The following is a 25,967-nucleotide window of genomic DNA, read 5'->3' as shown; positions in this document are numbered from 1 at the left end:
CTGCTGATAAGTATGGTGGCCGAGGACTATCTGTTATACCATGGATACCCCGCCACAGCAAACCAGCAGACTAAGCAAATTTCCAATCACCAGTATTGGATTTTAAATCAAATCTATGTTTAAATAACATTAGGTTTAACAACTACGTTTGCTGCCACAGGGAGGTTAACAAGGTGAGTTTTTAGTGAAATATGAATATATGAAGTATAAAATAAATAAATTTACCAAGTTTGATTAAAATATTTCCATGAACAAGCAAGTTTTTTTAAATGCTGTAGAGAAAAATTTGGAAATTTTATGTTTTGAGGGTCAAAAATGAGAAAACCCCATTTTTAACCCCCAAAAACCCCACATAACACCCCGTTCCCATAGTCCGATCATGCTGGTCCGCGAACTCATTCAAGTTTATTCCACCCTACACCTTCTAGCCAAATATCATCCAAATCGGACAAAAACTACTCAAGTTATCGCATTCATGGACGTATATATATATATATACAGTATATAATTTGAACGAATAGTGTTTTTGGCCTCTAGGGACATCAAAATGAAATAGGATATCGGTATCGAGTCTAGGTCTTACCGTGCCACCTACGGTAATAGCTACTTCCCTATAGGGAAATTCGCTTAAGTAGCAGAACAGAGGGATGTATTTTTTATTAGTTGTTTTCTTTTACAACTGTGGAATTTCGTATGGTAGAATCACTGAATCGTTCAAGTGAAACTGGTCCACTCCCCAAAAAGTTTTTGGATATGCTGGGGATCTAGTGCACCCCTCTTGCACTGAAGTCTGAGGTGCTAATCACCACAAGAACTGCTGAAGCCTAGTCTGCCACAAGCCTAGTCAGTAGTAATTAGTAGGGCCTAACACACATTATTTATACATGTACCTTTTCTTGTCTAGGGGTTAATCACCATCCTTGTGGGGCAACCATTCCCACTTGTATAACCAAAAATGTCACTCGGGACCAATTAAAACGTTGATTTTGGATTAGCCCTTTCTCACACAATTCAATCTAACTTGATAACTTGATGCGCTGAACAGTGACATTATACATTTTTACCTAAGGGTCTTTAAAGGTATGAATAGTGTAAATTGATAATTATCTATGTTATTACAAATATTTGCCGTAGGTTTACATTCATGCCAAATTAATATGGTAAGTTAGATTAGGTGGAGAAAAGAGCTATAGATCCATAACAATGATGCCGTAAGGGTTGTGTCCCAATGCCACCACTAACATTTTTAGCAGTAGAGTATCAGCTCACCCTTTGTTTTACTTTATACTCTTCTCTGATAAGCCTTAGGACCGTGGGAGCAGGCAAATACAATTTTTAGAGGGGCTGCAACCTTTGAAAATAAATATTTTCTGCAAAATTACCTGCACCGGTGGAGAGGCATTGTTCCCTGACCGCTGGGTCGGTGGACGTGCTCCGACGATGGCCAAGTAGTCCACCAGCCGCGGACAAAGAAACTTCTTCTGGATGTCTGCCATGACTCACTATTACGTCACCTGGGACTGTTCATTTGTTAAGATCGGACACTCGAAAAAAGCGAGTCTCGGCGACTCTGGCAGCGGCCTCATCCTCTTTCCGTTAGATCTTCATCAACTGAAACAAAATATTGTCTTGAAGATTGATTTCCACGAAGGTGGAAATGGAAGGTGGAAGGTGGAGGGGTGGAATGCATAATTTTGCACACCCATAAACATTGAGCTCTTGGAACTGGCGTAAATGGAATTTTAAGTCAGGATTGGAAAAAAATAAAGAAAGATGCAAAATGTAAATGAGTTAACATTGACAAAAATATTATGTATTCTATATTAATTGTATCCATTATACTTCTGTACTATAAGACTGTACAATAAGACATTTTACAAGCATTGTACATATTTTTTTATAACCAAATAAATGACAAGTACTTATTTTTAAAACCAAACAAATAAAAAAGGAAATATAGCATGACCAAAGATGAAAGCTAAATTCTAAATCCAAAATAAAACACATAGATGACACTTTTTTTGCAAACAGTTATTTAGAGATCTTTAAACGAAAGTAGGAGTCAGAGAAGCCTGGCAAGGATTGTAATCCATCCGAGAGAATTGCCTGACGATGACTCCTTTGTGAGTCGAGGCTGGTTTAGCAACACATTGATCGCATAAATGCAGGTACCATTTGTTTAGTAATTAATTATATTGCATTACTTTTGTGATGAGTTTGTTTTTGATACACAAACATCTAACTCAAGAACAAAGGCGACTAAAACGGTAATTTTGTTTAAAAACTTCAGTGTTATTTAAGGGTCTAAGGTGGACATTTTCCATCATGACCAAAAAAAATTCTTCACTACTTATCAGAATATGATATCCTTCATAGGTGAGAAACGATCATATTATCTTTTTAGATTTTTCTTGTACCTAACAATAATGGAATAATATTTTTATTTTATACCAAGCATGATACAACATTTTAACCACAGTCCCTTGAATAACATTAACTCACGAACATTAGCGAAATATGAACTTCAAAGAAAGGAAACTTGAATGACAGGTTTTAAAAGGATTGTTCAACACTCAAAAGTTACATTTAACCTCAGGCACATTTTATAATTAGATATTTAACTAAGTCAGGCAGCCCCTACATATAGATAGTAGCTGGAGGGGTCAATCCTCATCAGAAGCTGGAAGCTGTTACCCCCTCCCCCAACCCATCCAGCATTGTTACATAAAACTTAACCAATCACAGTGTGGGCTGGCTTATTCTTGGACTCAATCCAACTTGGTAACTTGATGTTATGGTGTATCAAACGATCAAACTACTCAAGTTTGATGCAGTTCTAGATATAGTTTAACTGTTTTGTGACGTCAAAATGTCGTTGCCTCTAACTTCTAATAATATACGTGTAGTTGCTAGTAATGTTATCTGTCATATGCTTAAATAATCAGATGATTATTGTTGATATTATTGTTATTGTTTACATTTTATCTTTTGTGTTGAATTAGTTCTGGAATAAAGTTTACTAATTAATTTACGTGTATTTTGTATATTTTATGAAGATATATCATTATCACTGTTGCTTAACATATTAAATAAGTAATGATGAAATATTCAATTTACTGAACACTACAGTTCATTTTCTGTATATTAATAAATTCTTGCTTGTGGTAAAACAGATTATGTAATATAAGTTTTAATGACCAACATTTAAATCATGCACATTATTGTAAATGTTTGCTAAATTTAAAAATATTATATTTTTAAATATATTTTCATTGTTATGGTATAGTACATACTTATAAGGTAGCTATAACACGATTTCATATTTTGTCTATGGCAATATTTGGTATGGTATGCATTGTATTTCAATTGTTGCATATACTAAATAACTTTGCTTTAAGACTTAATCCCTTGCTTGTACCGTTTAAACTTTGAACCCCCCTCAGTAATTCAATGTTATTCATTCCTTTTAGTGATTTACAAGTAATGCTTTAGAAATACGTGAAGCTGACTAATTAAACAGCTGATCTAATGATGATGATAATGAATTGGTAATATGTGGTATCTTTGATGATATTGTTTTATTGTGCATTGTTAACCCTTTCAAAGCTAGAATTTTTTGTTGTAATTTTCCAAAAAATTCTAGAGTTATTTACTTATTTCGGCCAAAAGTGCTATACTTGCCACAGGGGCAGAGTCTATGCGAGAAAATAAATGGGTAAAAAAAATATTTCATCTCAAAAGTGATAAGGAACAATATATCGGGCCACGATCATATGAAGAATCGAAAGAAACCATCGTTGTTTGGAAACAACAACCGAGTCAATCGATATGCCCATTTAAACTCACACAATTGAAAGTTGAACCGGCACAGTATATCGTCGCTTAGCACTATTCAGAAGAAACGCGAACAACGATATATCCTTCCATAGCACTTTTCGGGGGAAATACGGACAGTGATATATCGTTGCATAGCACTGAAAGAGTTAATAATTATTTAACAATCTTATTTCTTAAGACATCAGGTGAAAGATTTTGTACAATTTACAAGAAAAATTACTTTTAACCGATGAGGTGAGTTGAACTTGATACATGCTCATCTATAAAAAAATAATGAGAATTTAGTTAAAAATACCAACAGTTCTACTACACTGTAGAGTAGGCAAGAAGCTCTTGTACTCGTAACTGAACCTTTTGATGTTCATTGAAGGCCATTGAACCGACAACCAAAGCAAATCTTTACAGAGCCAGAAAACCCCAAACTTGAATATTTCCCTCACGATATAAGCTCTACAACTTGGGTTGTATTGACAGAGTCTAAAATGTTTCTTCTAATTTGGGGATAAATTTATACTTTTTAGGCTGGTGTGTTACCCGCTTGTGTTACCGGGCACGCAAATGTTTTACTTCGCCTGGAAAAGCACTCATCGGCTTTGCGCTCCATGGTACTGTTATACTTTTGACTACAATTTGAAATATGAGTAAATAAAACTACAACACCGTATTTATAATCTGTTATTTATTTGATTTTGTACTAGGAGCTTGAAGTTGTGTATTTTATAAATTATTTTATTTATGAAATGCTTGATAATACTGTATTGAAAAAAAAAACGCCTAAAAAAGTGTAATGGAACGATTTACTTTTGCATAGAGCTATTCTATAAAAAAACCATTATTTGTTTAATTTTATCAAATCCATAGCAACGAATTTACTTCACTTCAACTTTTAGGATTTGATGTAAACTTGTGTATTTTTTGAGCTGTACAGCTAATTCAGTTTAATAAAAAAAGCAGAAGATTTGAAACAGGAGAACTTGATTAGCGAAAAGAATCAAGGGTTACACCACTTTCTAGAAGAAGACTCTTCTACAAGACTCTTAGAAGACTTAGAAGACTCTTAGAAGACTCTTCAACGGTTAGGACCACCAATGGAAACAATTCTAAACTTCATTTTGTGAGTGACCAGTTTAACAGCAATTTAATGATTGTTAATGATTTTAGTATTTAATGGTAGTTGTAATATAATTTAACAATGTTTAGAAATGGGATAAAGGCAAACTAGGTTCACTTCATCGATATACTAATCAGTAAGAAAACAATCTGATAACTCGAATTATGAGTCTATATGTTGAAATTGTCTTCTCTAATGATACAGATTAACAGTAAGTAATCTTTAAACGTTGTGTTTTATTTCATGAGTAAATCTAAAAGAAATGTGTCTAATTAAGAATCGTAACTCAGTTATATCCGCCACTTTTATATCGAGAAAATGTACTGCTTCAAACTACATTTTCTCAATGTAAATCATAATGAGTGTTACTTTTTAAAGTTGATCCTTAAGCATTTTTTCTTTGCTAGTTACAGTACTTAAAAACTTTGACTAACTTTGAAATGTGATTGTTGAAAAAGACCAATAGATCCTAAAGAATGGTTTACCATGGTCTAATAGCTCGTTCAAGGGCCATTAATTATATTTAGCTGAAATGATTACAATTTTCCATTATTCTATACGTCATTTTGGCTATCATGAAAAAGTAGAGATTATATGATTGACGGGGTCTTGGGGGTTGGAATGTTATGTTGTATCTTGCCAATTATCTCATGGGTAGAATAATATACTATAATTGTTTGGTAAAACTAATTTTTTATTAATGAGAGACTTTCTATTTGGGTTGTAATATTAACAATAACACAATAATCTTTTTCCAGCGACCATCCATTTGTCACGGGGGCTGCTGTGGTAGGCGCTGTCACTGGCCTGTGGTATGTCATCTGGGGGAGACGCCCTAGGAGGATTAAACATTAAGGAGAGGACACGCTGTAGTTTCGTTGAAGCCAGCGTACTGAGGAGGGGGGGGGGAGGCAGCGCTACTCTCCCGCCCCCCTCTCATACTGCGTTGTATGCGTTACTGGAAGATTTGGTAACAGAAATATCAATTGACTATTTAAAAATTAGACTTCATCATGCTACGAAAATTAAAAAGTTAAATTCTAACCGTAATATTAGGAACCTATTAAGAGGAAAGTCATATTTATGAACCAATAGTACGTTCAAAGGTGAGTAATTTACACAAGGACGACTTGTATTTTAGAATTCGTTGTCCTTGTTTTTATTTTTTGCCATACTTGTATTGTGTATTATTATTTATAATACTCTAACCAGAGCGCGGGACTCCGGTTCATGGGGTCCCGGGTTCAAATCCCGCCATATCACCAATGGATTTTACTGTTCATAAATTAAAACTCAAATCATAAGTAGTACTGTATGTGTATTTGAACATTTTCTTAAAGAGAAATAAAATAGGTTTTAATCCTTTAAAAGAATGATAAACGCACTTTGGCGTCAGAAGACGCGATGATTGTTGAACATTTACACTTTTTACTCGAAGTTTCTTTGGGCAAACAGATCAAATATAGTTCAATATGATATTAAAAAAATCAAGAATTTGATTACCAAGAAATTGTTTTTTTTATGATTGTAATTTAATTGTAACGGCTGTTGGTGTAAAAAAAAGTTAGAGTGGCTTTGCATTTTTTCTTAACTTTGGCTATTTAAAATCACCTGTCTAGCACATCAATGACTTAAAACTGGTAAAAAATTATATTAACAAATCAAGAAAACTATGAAAAATGCTAATTTAAAATGTATTTCACCACCCGAATTAAAATTTTCATGTTAACCTATTATTAGTAAGATTGTTTTATAAACTGGAAAAATAAAAAAAACTTTATTGTGATTATTTTTATAAATACCACTTTTAAATATAGGTAAATATATATTTTTTATTTCGAGAAACTCTTAAGGAACATAAATAAATTGTTAATTTTTGTAGATACATCATATTTTTTTCAAAAACGTAATTATAGTAATCATATGTTCAAAGTCCAGGTCAATTCATTCAACTTTGATCTTCAATAATAAATAATAAATAATAGTTTTTATAGGAATGATTGACACCGTTCGATAGGAAATTTAATTTACTTTAAGAATGCCATCGGTGAATAACACGGGTGTTTTAGTTTAGCGGCAATTTTAATTCGAAACAGCGCGCGTCGCGTTTTTCCCTATCTCTCCCATGTTATAGCCGAGGCTTTTTGCCACTCTACGGCTCCGCGTGCCCCTCTAGTGTTCTGCTAAAGCCCACCGCAACACTAGTGTAGTGTGTGTAGTTCTGCTAGTGTTCTTCACCGCAACACGTGTATTCCTATTCGCGTGCCCTCTCCTTAATGTTTAATCCTCCTAGGAGACGCCCCCCTCCCCCACCAGTTGAACCACCTGTCCAAGAGGACAATATTGACCGACGTAAGTACAATGGTGTAAAAAGTATGTTTGTTAAACCTTATGTACCAGGTTTACTTATTTACTTTATTTAGATATCTAAATATCCATGAACCGTTGATAATTTATATAAAATGAGAGTTTAAAATTTTGCTCAAGTAGTAGTCAAGGGTACCTTAGTTACTTAACTTATATTTTAAATTGTTTTGATTAAAGATTAAGATAGAAAAGTTTAGCAAGTCAACAAACCTGATGCCGGATTGTTGTTGGTTGGCGGTCAACTAAACATTCTAGATCCCAATAATTGATCATCCTAAGTAAAGCAAGGAGCATCCCTTAACGTAATGGTTTTCAATCCGAAACGTATCTTGGTCAAAATGCTAGACCTTCCATACTTCATGCATGTTATGTAGTTATTAAGGTGATTTTAAAATATTTTAATAAAAGTATTAGACGGAATTGTTGTTTATGGTACAGATGCAACAAAGAAAAAATTTACCTTATTGGTATGAAAGTGACTAATGTTACAAATTGAAGGATAGTTAAGAACAATGAATACTCAAATACATTGTTAATCCAAAACAATTACACAAATTTATACACATGATTACTCAAGTTACAAACACAAAGAAATTAAAATTTTAAAATTATCATAAACAAAGAATTGCATTTATTTAACTATTTTTTTAACGATATATTTCTGTTTTTTAGAGGTAGATGTTCGATTTAGAATGCCCCCCCTCAGAAGAGTCGGAAATCGTGTTTGAGCGAAGTTTCATCTTATTTGGGTGAAAATATGTTGACTTGGCCTATTTATGTTCTACAAACATTTGTGTTTAAATAAAGGTTTCTTTAAAAACATGATCTTTAATATGATAAAGTAATGATCAAAATTTTAATAGACACATCATTCATTATGTGACATCATTGAAATTAAAGATTAATTGATTTTTAATTAAAAAACTTCACTTATATGTCCTTATGAATTCACGAAATAATATATGCGCTATACTATAAAAACCCTACACCAAAAGCTATTATTGGACTGATTCAAAGAAGTTTTACCAATCCTAAATTACTTTTGTTTAAGCGTAAGCAATATTGTGGAGGGAGGAATATTTTATAAAAACTGTCCAAAACCTTCCTCGAGGGTGTGAATCTCCCCTACGTAACATCTGCAGTATCTGCATCCCCAATTTTCTCTTTTAGACGAAAAAACCTTACTCACATATTCTTAATTAGTAGTGGTGAACTACGGGTATGAAGCCACTTGGGGCGTTTTTCCCCATAAGAATAACATGGGATCATTTTTTGGCCACCAAAACCAAAAATCCTGATCTTTGCCTATACATCCCCTATACTACTGTACAACTCCATTAACATTACAAATCAACATATATTTTCAAATCATGTGAGATTTGCAGCAGAACTCAAGCGCGCTCCCGGCCCGCGCTTCTCATCTCCAGCGGTGTATAGTAGTATAGTTTGTCGCTGCCGTTTTTTGACGAGGGGGTTTTTGGGCTAACTCCCCGCCCATGCCTAATTGCTAGTACATCTACCATTCCCCTTTCTAGTTGTTCTATTGACTGATTTGATATGTTGTAGTCTATATTTCTGTCTTATCTTATCTATATATATTAGTCGTATGAGTTGTTTAACATTTTCATTTCTTTGTCTTTTGGGATATACCTCTTAAACTTGCTCTTGGGCCTATACAAGCCTATATAAATGTACAACTCCATATCTATATTGTATAATTTCAAATCAATCTCCAACACCCATTCACATGTATATTCTCAAAATCGAGCGAGGTTTGTACGCGAACTCGGCTCATGGCGCGCTCCCTTGGACATCCTTAGTGGAAATCCATGAATTCTGGCTAAATAAATAAATTTTCTTCTTGAAATCCCAACTCGGAACTATAACATTCGTCCGATAAGCATAGATAAAAAATTAAATATAGACTGTCAGCCGTGCTGCAAATTCTTGCTTGTGGTAAAACAGATTATGTAATATAAGTTTTAATGACCAACATTTAAATCATGCACATTATTGTAAATGTTTACTAAATTTAAAAATATTATATTTTTAAATATATTTTCATTGTTATGGTATAGTACATACTTATAAGGTAGCTATAACACGATTTCATATTTTGTCTATGGCAATATTTGGTATGGTATGCATTGTATTTCAATTGTTGCATATACTAAATAACTTTGCTTTAAGACTTAATCCCTTGCTTGTACCGTTTAAACTTTGAACCCCCCTCAGTAATTCAATGTTATCCATTCCTTTTAGTGATTTACAAGTAATGCTTTAGAAATACGTGAAGCTGACTAATTAAACAGCTGATCTAATGATGATGATAATGAATTGGTAATATGTGGTATCTTTGATGATATTGTTTTATTGTGCATTGTTAACCCTTTCAAAGCTAGAATTTTTTTTTTGTAATTTTCCACAAAATTCTAGAGTTATTTACTTATTTTGGCCAAAAAGTGCTATACTTGCCACAGGGGCAGAGTCTATGCGAGAAAATAAATGGGTAAAAAAAATATTTCATCTCAAAAGTGCTAAGGAACAATATCCACGATCATATGAAGAATCGAAAGAAACCATCGTTGTTTGGAAACAACAACCGAGTCAATCGATATGCCCATTTAAACTCACAAAATTGAAAGTTGCACCGGCACAGTATATCGTCGCTTAGCACTATTCAGAAGAAACGCGAACAACGATATATCATTCCATAGCACTTTTCGGGGAAAATACGCAGAGTGATATATCGTTACAAAGCACTGAAAGAGTTAATAATTATTTAACAATCTTATTTCTTTAGACATTAAGTGAAACATTTTGTACAGTTTACATGGTAAATTACTTTTAAACGAAGATGAGTTGAACTTGATACATCCTCATCTATAAAAAAATAATGAGAATTTAGTTAAAAATATCAACAGTTCTACTACACTGTAGAGCAGGCAAGAAGCTCTTGTACTCGTAACTGAACCTTTTGATGTCCATTGAATGCCATTAACCCGACAACCAAAGCAAATCATTTCCGAGCCAGAAAACCCCAAACTTGGATATTGACCTCACGATATAAGCTCTACAACTTGGGTTGTATTGACAGAGTCTAAAATTTTTCTTTTGGGATAAATTTTTCAATGTGCACTTTATACTGTTTAGGCTAGTTATTTTATCAGAGGAAAAGCATATTTAAATATATTTTGTTTAAATACTTTTTAATTTAGTAAATTTCTAGAAAAATTAACGGTAACACATCAAAGAAACTCTGACACAAGCTGGGGGGGACCATGTCGGTACTTTTAATTTATTTCAGCTGTTACATAAAGATGAAAAATCCATCTAAAGGACCACATATTTTGCTTAAGGTTTCCTTCCTGTTGCACAAAGGTATGAGTTTAATACAGCATCTCTATTTTTGTAAATTTGAACGATAGTAAAATAGAACAGAAGCAGGTTGAGGGGGTCTAGATTGCAGTAATATGGGGGGGGCTTACAAGGGGGGGAAGCGTAGGTGATTACAGAGGGTCGTGGATGGACATGAGGGGTTATAGGGAGAACATAGGGGGTTTAAAGGGAGAACATAGGGGGGTTATAGGGAGAACACAGGGGGTTATAAGGGGGTTAGAGAGATATTCATCCCATGACGCACAGATCTGTGAACCGGAGATCAATACTTCCTCTTTCTTGTACAATAAATCTCTCGGTTTGCGACATTAACAATCTTAAGGGTTAACACCGATTTTAATTTGTTTACTTCAAAGAGAGAAAACCTATTACGTGAAGGAATTTGATTCAAATCGTGGTGCACTACTAATCTAAGATTTTTGTTTACACTGTCTTTTAGATTTTTTTAAGTAGGCTTACTGCAATTTTGAAACAAGATAGCAGACTGTAAATAGTATTTCAATAGTTTTTTCAAAAGCAGAAGGAAACTATGTTCACCTTAATTCCCCATAAGGATGGATACTAATGAAATTTGGAACACGGCTTTCTCACCAGTCGTACATGTGAAATAAGGAATGTATTTTAATAATTCAGTCAAAGAACTACTCTATAAATTATAATACAGTGGAGTTCCGATAATCCGAACTTCGGTAATCCAAAAGTCCGCTTAATGCAAAACCAAAAAATATATTTTTTTATAAAAAAAAATTTTTTTTGAAATTTTTGAAATTTTTTTGAATTTTTTTTATTAAACTTCAAATGACACAGTTAGCTGTACCTCGTCAAAGTATTCTGTAGCGGCTGGGCGAGATAGACTTTTTTTGTAGAGTATTTTAGTAAAATTTCACCATTTTTGTTATTACTGTAACATTTTACATTTTCGTCCGCCAAATCACAAATGGATTTTATCAAGTGATAATGCTGCAGCCAATAGGTCTAGCCTTAAGTAATGTGAAAAACAATCCCGGGCTCGTGCCTGTCTCCGAAAATAGTAGTTAGAAGTAAGAGGAAAAAAATTTTAAAAAATTAAAAAATTAAAAAAAAAAAAAAAACTTTTTACCCGAAATATTCGGTAATCCGAAATGGGCCCGGTCCCAACCATTTCGGACTAACGGGACTCTACTGTACATTTTACAAAATTAATATAATACCAAAAGAAAATCTTTCTCATTTTAAGTATGTTCAAATTAAATTAATTAAAATAAAACACAAACCTTTTAAAAGCATCAAGGATCAAACGAAGATGAATGACACATTTATAATATTGTTATACCTTTCGGTTTGTTGAATTTCAATCATTTAAAGCAACTAAAGGCTTTTTATATCATTTTACACTTACGTAATTTCTTGATGACTCTTTTATCCATACAATATCAATAACACAGCAAATAATTATGGGGGAGCAAGAGGGAGCTATTTAATAATAAAATAATTATCTAATAATAACAAATGTTAAAAAAAATCACTGTAGAAGAAAAACAACACATAATTTTTAAACTTATTTCCGAAAGAGGCTACATTCAATTTGCATTGTTTAATGTTGACCTAAGAAAAATTCAACACTTTCTTTAAAGTAATGTAAAATTTAACAGTAACCAACCCTTTAATTTACAAGACACAAACACCACAGAGTAAATTAACTAATTTGCCTACGTTGTCACTGTGTTACTATTGCAGCGGTTTGCTATTATACACTAATGATGGTATACGGTCTACCATACTATACTCTAGGTTAATTAAAGGGTTGGTAGAAGGAGAAGGGATGAATTAGGGGTTGGATAGGATTTCTTTTTTCGTGTCCAATTTTCGTTCGATCACATTCTCCCTAATATACTGAGAATTGGATCTAAAAATTGTTTCAGCTAGGGTTGATGCATATAAAATATATGAAAGCGAATAAAAGAATTCTTTTCTGTGGTAGAGCATAAAAAAACAATTTTGTACTGTTAATGAAGTATTGTTGTCCGATTAAAGGTTACGTAGAAAGTTACGAAACACTGTACATTTAAAATTCCTATGTTATTCTTATCAAGAAAAAGAAAAATTGTAAAAAAGGTTTCGGACAAATTGAAATTTGCTCAGTCTGCAGGTTATCTGTGGGGGTATTTAATTCTAAACTTCCATTAATTTTAACACTTCGTACATGAAATGAAAATGTCTATTTCTTACCAGTGTATAAATGGTCAAACATGTAACCAAACTCAATTATTAAAAACAGATTTTTCCTTTGGCGGCAAGTTTTTTTGTCGGGTTTTCTTCCCAGATCCAGTAAGCTGAGCAAATAAGACAAAAGAGAAAGAGAGTAATAAAATGGACTTGTCCTGAGAGAGCTGCTGTCACTGAAAGGATAAGCTTGGATATTTCCCACAATTCCCTAGTGATGTCTCCACTACTGTCAGCATGGTTTACAACTTACAATACCATCTCACAAATAACAAGCTTGCGTTTGCTGCTGAGTTGTGTTTTCCTCTATTATTCGCTATACCAGTCCTCCTAATAAAATAAATTGATATACAGTTTTGCTGTTGATTTTTTTTAGTAAATGTTATTCTCATGTATTGTTATCTGTAAATATATATGTAGGATTTTATTTTTTGTTTGATTTTGTATTTTATTTTTACAGCTAAATTACATGTTGAGTTTTGCCATGAAATTAAACATATCACTATCACACAGATTATCCAATCTATTTTGACAATTTGTAACCAATTTTGAATCAAATTGAGCATAGTTGAATTTAGCCACTGACAGAGAAGATAAACTGTAGCCTAGTGTAGAAATTCCACCTCTCTTAGTTTTTGATGATATTATGGTAACATTTGCTGTATTAATTTTAGGGGTTTGGTCGGGGCTAACGTAATTTGGTGATAGAGTGCTGTTACTGTGTATACATATTAGTAAAAGGAAATGATATGGGGATTCGACAAAAATTCCTAAAGCAGGTATGGAAGGTGTTAAAAGGTTATATATCCTATCATCACGATCGTCATTGTCGTTGATTTAGCAGTCCCAGTTTCCCAAGTTGGCTGAGAAACCTTTGCTACCCTCATATCTCAATGTAAAGGTCTTCATCTTCCACTTATATTTATATTTTTAGATTAAGAAGTAATTTTTTTTTACTTTTATGATGTTTTGTAATTTTTTTATGGTTTTCCACCTCCACCTCTTCTCTTTTCACCAATCTCACTCTGAAACTAGACGTTTGCAACTCTTCCTTAAATGCTACTGATCCAATTTACCAAACCACTTCAGTTTTACCAATTTTGATTTTTCCAACGGTCTTCTTTCACATCCCAGCTAAGATATTTGTTTCTGATCCTCTCTCATGTTGTTTTTGTACGTACAGAATCAGAACCTTGTATAGGGGTAGTCATCTTTGTTGAGTGTAAATGTTTCTAAGCCATACGCAAAGATAAAATACAAGTGCTAAGCATTGTTAATTTGGTCTTTTTATTTTACGATATCATAAGATTTCTTACTTGGACATTTGGCTTCTTTGTTAATTCTGTTTGTGATTTTTAATGCATCTGTGGTCGCTTTTAGCGAATTTCCCTGTAGGGAAGTAGCTATTACCGTAGGTGGCATGGTAAGACCTAGGCCTGGGACCTATTTACTTTTTCATTTTGATGTCCCCAGAGGCCAAAAACACCATTCGTTCAAATTTTTATAAATGCATATCCTACTAATATTATAAATGTGAAAGTTTGGATGTATGGATATATGTTTGTGACAAGTAAACGCAAAAAATACTGGTCGGATTGGACTGAAATTTGGTGTGATGATAGCTCACATTCCCGATTAACATATAGACGCACTCTTAACGCAAATTCCTTTCGGGCTCCGCCCCAGTGGCTCTGGAGTTTCCCATGTTAACCTTTATATATAGGCTATAGATTTATATATATATGTGTCCGTGAACACGATAACTTGAGTAATTTTTGTCCGATTTTGATGAAATTTGGTTTGAAGGTGTAAGGCGGGATAAACTTGAATGAGTTTGCGAACCAGCATGATCGTCTTATGGGGTAAAAATTGGTTTTTGTAATTTTTGACCCTATAAACTCAAAATTTCCCAATGTCTCTTCACAGACCTTATTAAAGAGCTTAAAAAACAAATAATTTAGTATATCAAAGTTTTTTTGTACAATTATTGGTTACGGAGAAAATTAAAAAAACTGTTATTTTAAAATTCCCATGTTATATTCTTAAGAAGAATATTATAAAATGCTGTAGTTTGCTTGTTTATAGATATATTTTGATCAAACTCTTGGTTTTTTTTTTATTTTTATTTATTTTTTTTTTTTTTTTTGTACTGTGTAAGTTATTAATATTTTACTAAAAAACACACTTTTCACCCTCCCTGTAGCAGCAAGCCTATGTACACATAAAACCTAATGTTAGTTAAATAGGCACTAACTTACTGTACATTTAATTGAAAATCAATTCAGGCAACTGTAAATTCGCTTAGTCGGCAGGTTTGCTGCGGCGGGGCGGGGGTATTTTATTACTGTGCTACCCAGGTAATTATATTGTTCAACATTTTGGAGGGCGTGGTTTCCTAATCTGAGTTCCTATGGATTTACAGCATTTCCAACTGTGACCGACATCTTTTTTTACTACTCAATGTTAGTTCAATCTCAAAAAGTATCTTTAATTAAATGCTCAGTTTTTTTAACTTCTCTTAAAGAAGTTATGTGCTAATGAAATGGAGAAAAAAGCAGATGTAGTTCCTTTATTTTCAGGGTAAGTTGAGTGTGAAATACTCAGTGGGGGTTGTATAGCCCCACGGGTGGTGAGGGGATACTTAAATAAATCAGGACAAGCTGTTCTCTTCCACTAACTCCCCAGCTACCGATACTACAAACTGTGGGAGTGTGTGCTTATTTCCTTTTAAACTTATACCAATATGCAAGTGTAGGAGAATACACTCATACACTACCTACCTATAAGCCTATACTTTATACCGATAAGGCAAAGTAAGGGTTGAAAACTCAGCTGTCCAGGATCATTGGGCTTAAAAATGGTCCTGCCTGAAGAGTTGGTCTTAGTCATTAAAAAACTATACACAGATGATCTCACTCCATTCTACAATCCACCCCAGTAAGTTATTCATATTCAGCTTAAAACCTAATAGGATAAGTTTTGATTGATTAATTGAAAGCTAGAGTAAAAAATAATTTTCTCTAGATAGTCACACACGTTTCATAGTTGCTGCGCTTAAAAAACAAAAAGAGCATTGTTGATCATCAAGATCAATTAAATATTTGTTGCAACTCGATGATCATAGTTAATTTTAGAGCATTGTTGATCATCAAGATCATTTAAATATTTGTTGCAACTCGATGATCATAGTTAATTTTATATTTATATTTTATATTTTATATACAATTTATAAAACATAAAACTTTTTGTTAACCGTTGAGTATGATTTGATCCATTCGTCACACGATTTGGATTTTTATTTAATACCACCCATTTTTGAATCCATTTATATTCCTAAAATAGTACCTTATACTTTAATCAATTTAATAAAGGCATAGAAACTCATTAAAATATTACTTTTATACCAGTATCCGATTTTTCAATCTTTACGTTCTCTGATTGAAATATTAAGTGTACCGGTACATGCTATTTGCTAACTTAGTGCCTACTTAACATTACAGTACAGTAGTAGGTATCTACTCAGATAGTAAGATGAAAATATTACAGATATGTATAAAAATAAAATGGTGGGCCTACATGCAAGACAAAATTCAATGGTTTTATACCCCACTGTGTTAAACAGACAATTCATAAAAGAAAACTAATTTGTCAGACAGCCAAGCCTTCCTATTACAGCATGGCAGACAGCACATTTATTCAACTTGTCCCAAAACACCTACTCCTCAACAATTTGTCTTTTAATTTTGTTTCAAAATGAATTTGTATTGTAACTTATACTTCTTTGTTGATGAGCAGTTTTATTGTGTGGTATAGAGTAAGTTAAATTTAACTTAGCTAACTTTCAAAATTATAACAACACATAGGCGATACCTACTAATAGGCTACAGGTAGGGCCTACTTGATTTCTTTATCCTTGACCAACAAAAATTGGATGGATTGTGTTATACTACACTACAATGCTACAATTTAATAACCTTAATGTTTTACAGCATTGAAGGTAAATGAATAATGTTTAGACTTAAGGGTTAGGCATTAGGCATACTAGACTTGGGGGTAACACAACTATTTATTCTCATCAACTCTATGGAACATGTCTATCATGGTAAATTCACTATGCATGTAAATAAAATAGGAAAAGTGTTGTTATGTCATCGGTAAAGTTAATAACTATTTAGCAGCATGAATAATATAATCAAGCTTATGAAAAGGATTTCATTACCGTAAGTTAACCTTCAACTACTTGCTATAAGTTAGTTACAAAAAAAATTAGGTTGCTTAAGTTGAGCTGCGAGTACCTAAACAATTTACGGTTTCTAATTTTGATGTCTTAAAGTTACTATATTCAATTCCGAATGGCATTTCTAATGAATAAATAAAATATAGGCTACAATTCAAAACCAACATAAAAATAAGTTACCTGATATGGTGTCTGATGTCAAAGAAAAGTGTAACAACCGCTACTAAGAAAGGTTTTTCGTCCATTATAATTTAATTATTTAACTGTGGTTATAAAAACAAAAAGTACAAAATAAAACATAAAAGATCATTTTCAAAATTAAAATTAAACAATAATAAAACAGTCTAACAGCTGATCCAAGTTCTAGACTGCCGAGCCGATTAATCTGACAGATGATCTTTTTTAAAGCAGATAGTCATTGAGTGAAGCTAGCTTTAAAATGTTTTAGAGCTAGGGGTTTTAGGGGTTTCGTTGATTATGTTCACACTGTAGATATACAATATACATAGCAAATAGTAATGAATAACATTGACTTTATACATTCATTAGTGGTATTGTAAATTGACATAAGCAAAATTACATGTTTACTAGTTTACTTTTTCGTTCCATTGCAAAAGGGAAAAGCTAGGTATCGGCCGGTATTATGTTAGATTAGGTTTTTAAGACACCGCGGTCGTTCATATACAAACAAAATTGGAGGTATAGAAGGTATAAAAAGCATTGACTATATAACTATAAGGTAGTCAAGTAGATGAACGGCGTAAATTATTAATTAGTTCAATCCAATTCACTATAAATACAAATTTAGTAAATCTATCGCATTTTCTTGCGTAGTAATGCGTGCTTCATTTAAAAACCAAAAAAGAACATAAAACAGATTTCTTTGTAAATTAGTTCCGTGTCAGAGAAGTGTTCACTAACACAACATGACATGAAACATCTAGCAATTAATACACATCTAATATCATGTCGATGGTTATTTAGATGGTTTTAACTGCTGAAATTAGCCAAAGTTTATTGCATATATATATTTTTGTTTTTTTTTCTGCAACTGTTTCTTTATGTTTAACATATAGCCTATACATATAAGAAAATATTGGGAGTTATCTTGTAATCGGTTCTTGAAGATTTTGATATTACAGTAGAACCTCTTTAATCCGAACTAATTGGGACCAGGGGTAGTTCGGACTATTGAATAGTTCGGATTACAGAACATATTGTTGTTTTTACATAACAATAGCTAAAACATGGCTAAAATTGATCAACATTATTTTTGGGAAAGTGAAAAAATGTTTTATAAAGCAAAATACAGTGTTTATTTAATACAGTAGTTAAACATGGTGAATAAAACGTACTGTAAATTAACTACAGTATACAATAAAAAAACTGCTGTACTGTGTATAGAGTACAGCAATGAGGGGTTCGGATTAGTGGACGTTCGGATTACGGGGGTTCGGATTAAAGAGGTTCTACTACTGATGCGGAAGCCCATTGAACTAACAACCAAAACAATGTTTTCCAAGCCATAACACAAAAAGTGGACGGTGAACAATACTGGTTAAAACTCAAGAAATATCTATGGCTGTATTACCGTTTACCTGGAGCTTATTTTAATTCTCGGGAAATAGGCGGCCTGCCAAAGTTATTCAGATTTTAATTAAGAACAATATTTATTTATTTTAATTACATTTTGAGGTAAAGTTTTAGGAACACCAGTTAATTGATCAAATTTCATACGATTCTATAAATACGTGACAATAAGACGAATCGAATTTCATGGGGTCTAATGTGTCAAGATTGCATCAACAACACTTTCTTCCAAAGACCATAGCTAACCAGTACGTCAAACCTTTGACTCTAAAGATATACAGCATGTATAGCCTTTTAGTCCTATTGTGAAACTGAAAATGTATTTATGTGCGTTTTATGTTGGTGCGATGATTATGTTCTGATATCGAACAAATGTGGCTCTCTTATCATAGATGTAATATAGGTTCATCTTTAATCATTGACGGATATCCTATCCTATACTCTAATATGAGCAAGGTTTGCTTGTATGTATGTATGCTTGCTTGCTTGCAAAAAATATCTCGAAAACGGCTGGGACGATTTTCTTCAAATGCTGTAAATAGTTTATTTCTGGCCTAAAAACGAGTTAACTGCAGTTAGAACTGCAAACAAAAATCTATTTACGTAGAAAAATGAAGCTGAAAGTCACATTTTTTAACATTTAGTCTTATGGGATGCTAAGTAACCAAGTTGGTTGAAAACAAGGAAAAAGTAAACAAAAGACTTGTAAGTTGTCTATCCACAGTATACTAGCAAATTAAAAATACAGTACAAAAGGAAAACATCAGTTGTTACACTATTGAGCAAAGATTATATTGAAGATTACTCGATAGATTGTAGGCCTAGTAAAGGCTAGCAGCGCGAAATGTGGGATCTGTTTAGTCACGATTAGATTAAGGTATTTGCAATCATAAAATGCTATGGGAAGGGAGGGAAACAGGTCGGTGACGTAGTAAGTGGTGAGGGAAGTAGTAAAGGTGAGTAGTCTGGAGTGTGGGAACTGTTTATTACTATTAGATTAAGGTGTCTGCTATCCTAAAATGCTATGGGAAGGGAAGGGAGGAAAACAGGTCCGCGACGTAGGAAGTGGTGAAGGAAGTAGTAAAGGCGAGTAGTCTGGAGTGTGGAAACTGTTTATGACGATTAGATTAAGGTGTCTGCAATCCTGAAATGCTATATGTGAAGGGAGGAAAACAAGTCCACTACGTAGGAAGTGGTGAAGGAAGTAGTCAAGGCGAGCTGTCCGGAGTGTGGGAACTGTTAATGACGATTAGATTAAGGTATCTACAATCCTAAAGTGCTATGGGAAGGGAGGGAAACAGGTCCATGACGTAGGAAATGGTGTATGACCTAGTAAGGCTAGCAGTGCAGAGTGTGGGAACTGTCTGTGGCAATTACATTAATGTATCTGCAATCCTAACATGCAATGGGAAGGGAGGGAAACAGGTCCACGACGTAGGGAGTGGTGAAGGAAGTAGTAAAGGCGAGCAGTGTGGAGTTTGGGAATGGATTTATGTATCTGCAATACTAAGACTGCTTTCAAAGTAAACTAATGATATTCCCCGAGCAAAGCTCGGTCCCCAGGTACTTTTACTAGAAAGTAAATAACAGTTTACAAATAGATTGTTGTATATCCCAGTTTAAATAAAGAAGTTTAAAGTTCATTAGACATGATTTTTTTTTCAAATTGTCTTCTGGTCTAAAGGATTTAGTTTTAGTTCAGTGATGATAAAATCTGCAAGGATGTGTTCAACCTAAGTTGAAACACTAAGAGGAAAGCTATTCAACGTCAATGATGCATTAAAAGCGCTTTAGGCACTTTTGGAGGGTAAATATTCCCGCTAAAATGCTCCCTTCCCTCCAAATACTTCAGCCAAAGACGTTTCGGTTTCCTTTGAAAATTCAAAGTAAGCTTACGAATGTTTTTCAAGTTCGCATTTTCCGTTATTTGTAACTGTTTTTTATTTCAACTTAAATATGTTGATTTTAATTTAGCTTTATATTCTCCGAGGCTGAAAATTGTAGATAATTTGTTACACACATTTTATAAGAGGCTCATTTCACTACTTTCTATAATAGATTATACATTATAGGGGACGCCGCAACGAGGTACGCAACCCAAATATAAGAGTGCAAGGCCCTGTAGGCCCCACTAGAAACACACTTTTTTCTAGCCTTAATTGATGAGTGTAGATTGAAGTGAGATGTCTTGTGTTTGTGTAGCTTTGTTACTGAACTAAGACCAGCTGTTTCACCAGCCAGGACCATTTATTGGAACTCAATGATCATGGACGGCTGGGTCCAGTTTCGGACTATCCAAAAGCTACTAACTTTTCTCAGGATTAAGCCGGCGACCTTTTTATTACTGGATGAACACTGTTTTTAGCTCTCGGCACAGAAAACATACTAAGTTTGTTTTCTGTGCTCTCGGCTACCCAGGTGTCATCCTAACTAAAAACAGTGTAACCAAATACAACGATATTTAAAACTTCTTCTCCCTCCACAGTCAAATAGGAAAGTGCTAATTGTAAAATCTCCTCTTAATAGAGACAAATTTAGTCGACATGAGAACACTATTAAAATCCAATAGTTTGCGTAGACAAATTGGCAACAGCTAGTCCATAGAGTTGGAATCTCTGCTTATCCAAGTTTAACAATACAACTTGCCTCAACCAAACAAAAGTCTCAATAACGACGCAGCTAATAATTAACAATGGTTACGCAATGTAAGTTGAGAGCATGGAGAAACACGTGCAATTGGGGTGGAACGGTGGACGAAATTAGACAACAAGGTATCAACGTAATCATGCCTTCATTTGCATTTTGTTTCAAACTAATTAACAAGTTCTGCGTTCTGCTGCGCTTAACTTGGCTTCTGAAGCTGCTAAATTGAAAAGTGTAATACCACACCAACCTATTATTAATTAATTTTGTACCAGTTTACATTTTGTGCTCAGGTGAGGGTGGACAGTTAACGAGTTTTGTTTGTTAATTTTGTTTGTAAGCGACGGACGATAATTATATGATTTAGGCTGAATGAAAATGGTGGGTGAGTGTAGAATTCAGTTCAAGTGAGATTATCTGTGTGGGTTGTTGTTTCATGTGACTATTGATGTTTCTTTGGGAGCGTTTCATAAGGTCCAAATTTCACAAAGTCCAACGTTTAAAATATTAAATAAACAGAGCGTTTCACAAGGTCCAAATTTCATAAAGTCCAAATCTATAACATTCAAATAATCACCGTTTCATAATGACCAAATTTCACAAAGTCCAACGTTAATATATCAAACAAACAGAGCGTTTCACAAGGTCCAAATTTCACAAGGTCCAACGGTACAGTCTGGGCCAGAAGTCTCTACAGTGGTTGCCCCAGTCAGATAGCAGGCACCGTCCGCCGGCGCTCAACTACTGATTACTGACGTGCATTTAATGATTGAAGAACACTTATCTGTGTGACTGAACTATGTGTTAACACATTAATGTGCAACTCAAATTTACATTTTTATATTTTTAATAGCTTTAATTCAAGCTTTCAGCTGAGTTTCTTAACTGTTCCGTCTCTCAATTAAAAATCCATTACAAATATCGGAAGAGATCATTTTACCGATGAAAAAAAAAACTTAAACGTATAACTATGTTTTATAAGTATATTTTCTAATTCGTATTATCATAGATTATCCTTTAATCTATGGTATTAATTAAGTTCGAACCATATGGTTAGTAAATTGTTGTAATTCGTGTTTTGTTAAGTGTTTTTAATAAAGTGTTACGACGAAATTTATTGAAACTGTGAGTGTAAGTGAAAGCCAAGTTTGCATTATAATGGATGTTCTTATCGGATATATCAAGAAAACAAACTTATGGAGAATAAAAAAAAAACTGTTGTGGTTTGCTTGCTTATGAATATACTTTGATCAAATTTGCAAATGCTTTTATTTTATACTAAAATGTTACCATAAAAAAATACCCTCCCGGTTGCAGCAAACCTAAGTATGGTACTTGTTAAACTAATGCTATTTAAATAGGGAATAAATATGATCATTTTAAGGAGATATTCTAGTGTAAATCAAATAAGGGAAATGGAAATTCTATTAGTCTACAGGTTTGCTGAAGAGGGGGTAAATACCACTACTTTACACTCTTTACAACGTATCTACGGACCCACAATGATGTTTTGTGACGCGCGGCAACAACACTAGATCGTGTAGTGCCTACATACCGAACCACGGCAACCTCTGCAGCGACTTCTGGCCGAGACTGTACCGTTGGACCTTGTGAAATTTGGACCTTGTGAAATGCTCTGTTTATTAATATTTTAACCGTTGGACCTTGTGAAATTTGGACTTTATGAACCTCACCCGTTTCTTTTTCAAAGACAATTTTTTTCATCCAATGATCGAGGACAGCTTCCGTGTTGATGTGAAAACCTACTGACTGTTCACATGAGATTGGCTGCCTTATAATATAAGACGATCACTAAAAGTATTACTAAATTAATTCGCTAAGACAGCGACGCACTTGTAATCATTTCAAGCATTTGAATGCAGTGTAAGTTTTATAAGAATGGAGTGATATTATCTGTGTAGCTTTGTTACTGACTACGTTAAACTGTAAGTTGTCAAGTGATAAAACGCCCAACTGGGTCTTTGAGGACAGCTGGGTCCTGTTTGGTCCTGTATCATCAAATAGTATTATTACGTTATACTAGTCCTGAAAATAAGTGTGTTTACGGGACGAGTGTGGTCGTTCCCGTGCGAGACGAAGTCGAGTACGGGATTACCACACATTTTGGACGAGTTACGTACGATAGTTTACGCCATACTAATAAATCTGTACGAATCCTTATATATTCCCACCAACTAAAGGACTAAAAATCACAAGTCATTATGTTTTTGTCTATAACCATTCATTGCCACCTAAATACAGTATAATCAGCTGATTGGTGTCCGGTAATAGTAGTTTTCATTACTAGACTGGAAAGTGACTCATTGCGGGGAGAGATGGCATTTTCGCGCGAGGCGAAGCCGAGCGCTGGAAACGCCATCGTGCCTCGCAATTACACTTTCGAGGCGAGTATTGAACATTATTTTTCATTACGATACCGAAAACTTATAAAAACATGAAAATTTTCGTTTATTTAACTTAGTATTAAGAGAAAAAACCGAACTAGTGAAAAAAAACTCAACTCTGAATTATTAATAAGTGCACGGAAAAAACTCATAACGCTAACTTTCCGTGTGTATGTACCTCGACATAAGCACGGAAACTTAACGTTATGAGTTTTTTCCGTGCACTTATTAATAATTGCATGGCCAATAGTTTGAGGAAAAACAGACTATTTTGGGTAAAAAAAAGTATCTTTATTAAATTAACTACAGAACAAGCTGATGAATAAACAAATAAAGAAAGAGACCTTTGATGATTACATAGGATCAACACGCTGATAAATCTTTATTAATGAAAATGAAAATGTATGTTAAAGTCGCAGTTTTGATTTTCACTTATGTTTAACATTTTTTGTGGTGGCTTTAGGTTTTTTCTCATTTCTGCAACATTGACTTCCGAGTGTGTTCCATCAACTTTATTATTTTCTTGAATGAAATTGCGATTTTGCACAGTATCTTCTTCTGATGAAATTACATCGTCGATTGTAAAATATTGTTTTGAAACCAGATTCACCTCTTCATCATTGTTAGAAATGTTATTGAGTGGCAGTGAATCCAAAGAGGAATTGTTGTAATTTGAAATTGAATTAGTAATGTCTCTGATTGGAAGTAAATTCAAAGAGGAATTGTTTTGATTTGAGATTGAAGTACTTGGTTTTGAAAAAAGTTTTTTAGACACATCAATTTTTCTATTTATGGACTCCTCAATGTAACCTTCAGCAACGGTTGCACTTTTCCAGCCTCCGTGCCTCTTGAGTGTGAGTAAATCCGCTCCCCCTTCCACCAGCATTGACGCGGATGTGCGTCGAATAGCATGACCTGTGTAGGATTCAGGCTGTTCTAGCTTAAGGTACTGGGCGACCTTTTTGGGAACATCCGAAATCGTATGACTCCCGACATGTTGTGCTACGCACTTGCCTTGCCTGAAGCCAACAAAAAGTCTAGGGCTCGTCATTTTTGATGGGCGTAAAGACAAATATTTACGTACTAGCTGGCAGGGTTGATACGTACATTCATCGTCTGTAATGATGAAACTTCTGCTAGCATGTGTTTTACCATCTCTCAATGTAACCTTAATGAAACTGCCATAATCTTTTACGTCATTTATGCTAAGGCGTAATAGATCATCTCGCCTAAGGGCTCCAAAAATGCCAAACGTCAAAATTACTTTACTTAACAACCATTCTTTGTCGGGAGCGTTGATCATGAACTGAGAAATTTGATCAGATGTAAAAACATTCGCTTTTTTAGGTTTGAAACCAACAGACTTTTTCTTTAAAAATGCAACTGTTTTTGGAAATTTTAAATTTCCAAGATTTTCTTTTACTTTTAAGACATTTTTAACCATTGAATACTTGCTCCACAAGGTGCTAGGTTTCATAGTTTTCGACAGTTCTGACATATAGACTAGAAGTATTTCTTTTTCTTTTTGACACCAAGTACAAAGCTTATCGTATTCATTTTCGTATCTTAAACGCGACACATCAGGCAATAATTCGTTTGTTACACTTACCGCTCTGTTCATCAAAGTTTCAGGAATATTATCCATATTAGTACACATAGTTCAAAGAATCTATCTCAACAAACATAACCTAACTGACAATGTCAATATATAAGCGAGGAATGTGTTTTCAACAACAATACAATCAGCTGATCTGACTGCACCGCAAAATCCCATAGCGGTTACTTTCCGTGCAGTACATACGCACGGAAAGTTAACGTTATGTAACTTTTCCGTGCAGTAGCGGGAATTACCTATTTTCTTATCTCATTTTACGTTTAGAAAGTGTACTTTCGTGTGTAGAGTAATGAAAAACTCATTACAGTACAGAAGTACCGGTACGCAATGAAACCCCATTCGAATAAGCTGGCGGCAAACAGCTGTTTTCTGGACTATAACCTTGCGTGGGAAGTTCGTCAAAATAATGTAGTGTGGCGTAATAGTATATTACGTTACTAGTCCTGAAAATAAGTGTTTACCGGACGAGTGTGGTCGTTCCCGTGCGAGACGAAGTCGAGTACGGGATTACCATACGAGTCCGGTACACACATTTTGGACGAGTTACGGTACGATAGTTTA

General features: G+C 34.0%; 1 protein-coding gene across 15 annotated transcripts in view; it reads right to left on the bottom strand.

Moving 5' to 3' along the window:
• The window catches only part of LOC128990511 (MAP kinase-activating death domain protein), a 126,549-nt gene that overhangs the window by 56,956 nt on the left and 43,626 nt on the right, over window positions 1-25,967 (bottom strand). For 12 of the 15 annotated variants that reach the window (XM_054412892.1, XM_054412887.1, XM_054412897.1 and 9 more), the window contains exons 1-2: window positions 17,136-17,155; window positions 1,383-1,611 (exon numbers count right to left, since the gene is read on the bottom strand). In XM_054412892.1, the coding sequence (XP_054268867.1) occupies window positions 1,383-1,496 (114 nt within the window). In that variant the 5' untranslated portion in view covers window positions 1,497-1,611; window positions 17,136-17,155. Of the gene's footprint in view, window positions 1-1,382; window positions 1,612-17,135; window positions 17,157-25,967 lie in introns of those variants that run through there. The other 3 variants (XM_054412889.1, XM_054412890.1, XM_054412900.1) reach the window with 2 other exon arrangements.

This window comes from Macrosteles quadrilineatus, unplaced genomic scaffold (genome assembly GCF_028750875.1).
Source record: "Macrosteles quadrilineatus isolate MER2022 unplaced genomic scaffold, UCM_ALF_1.0 Scaffold_3__2_contigs__length_128488019, whole genome shotgun sequence".
Lineage (NCBI taxonomy): Eukaryota > Metazoa > Arthropoda > Insecta > Hemiptera > Cicadellidae > Macrosteles > Macrosteles quadrilineatus.
Note: the sequence above shows the minus strand (reverse complement) of the source record. Positions and strands in the feature narration are given on the sequence as shown.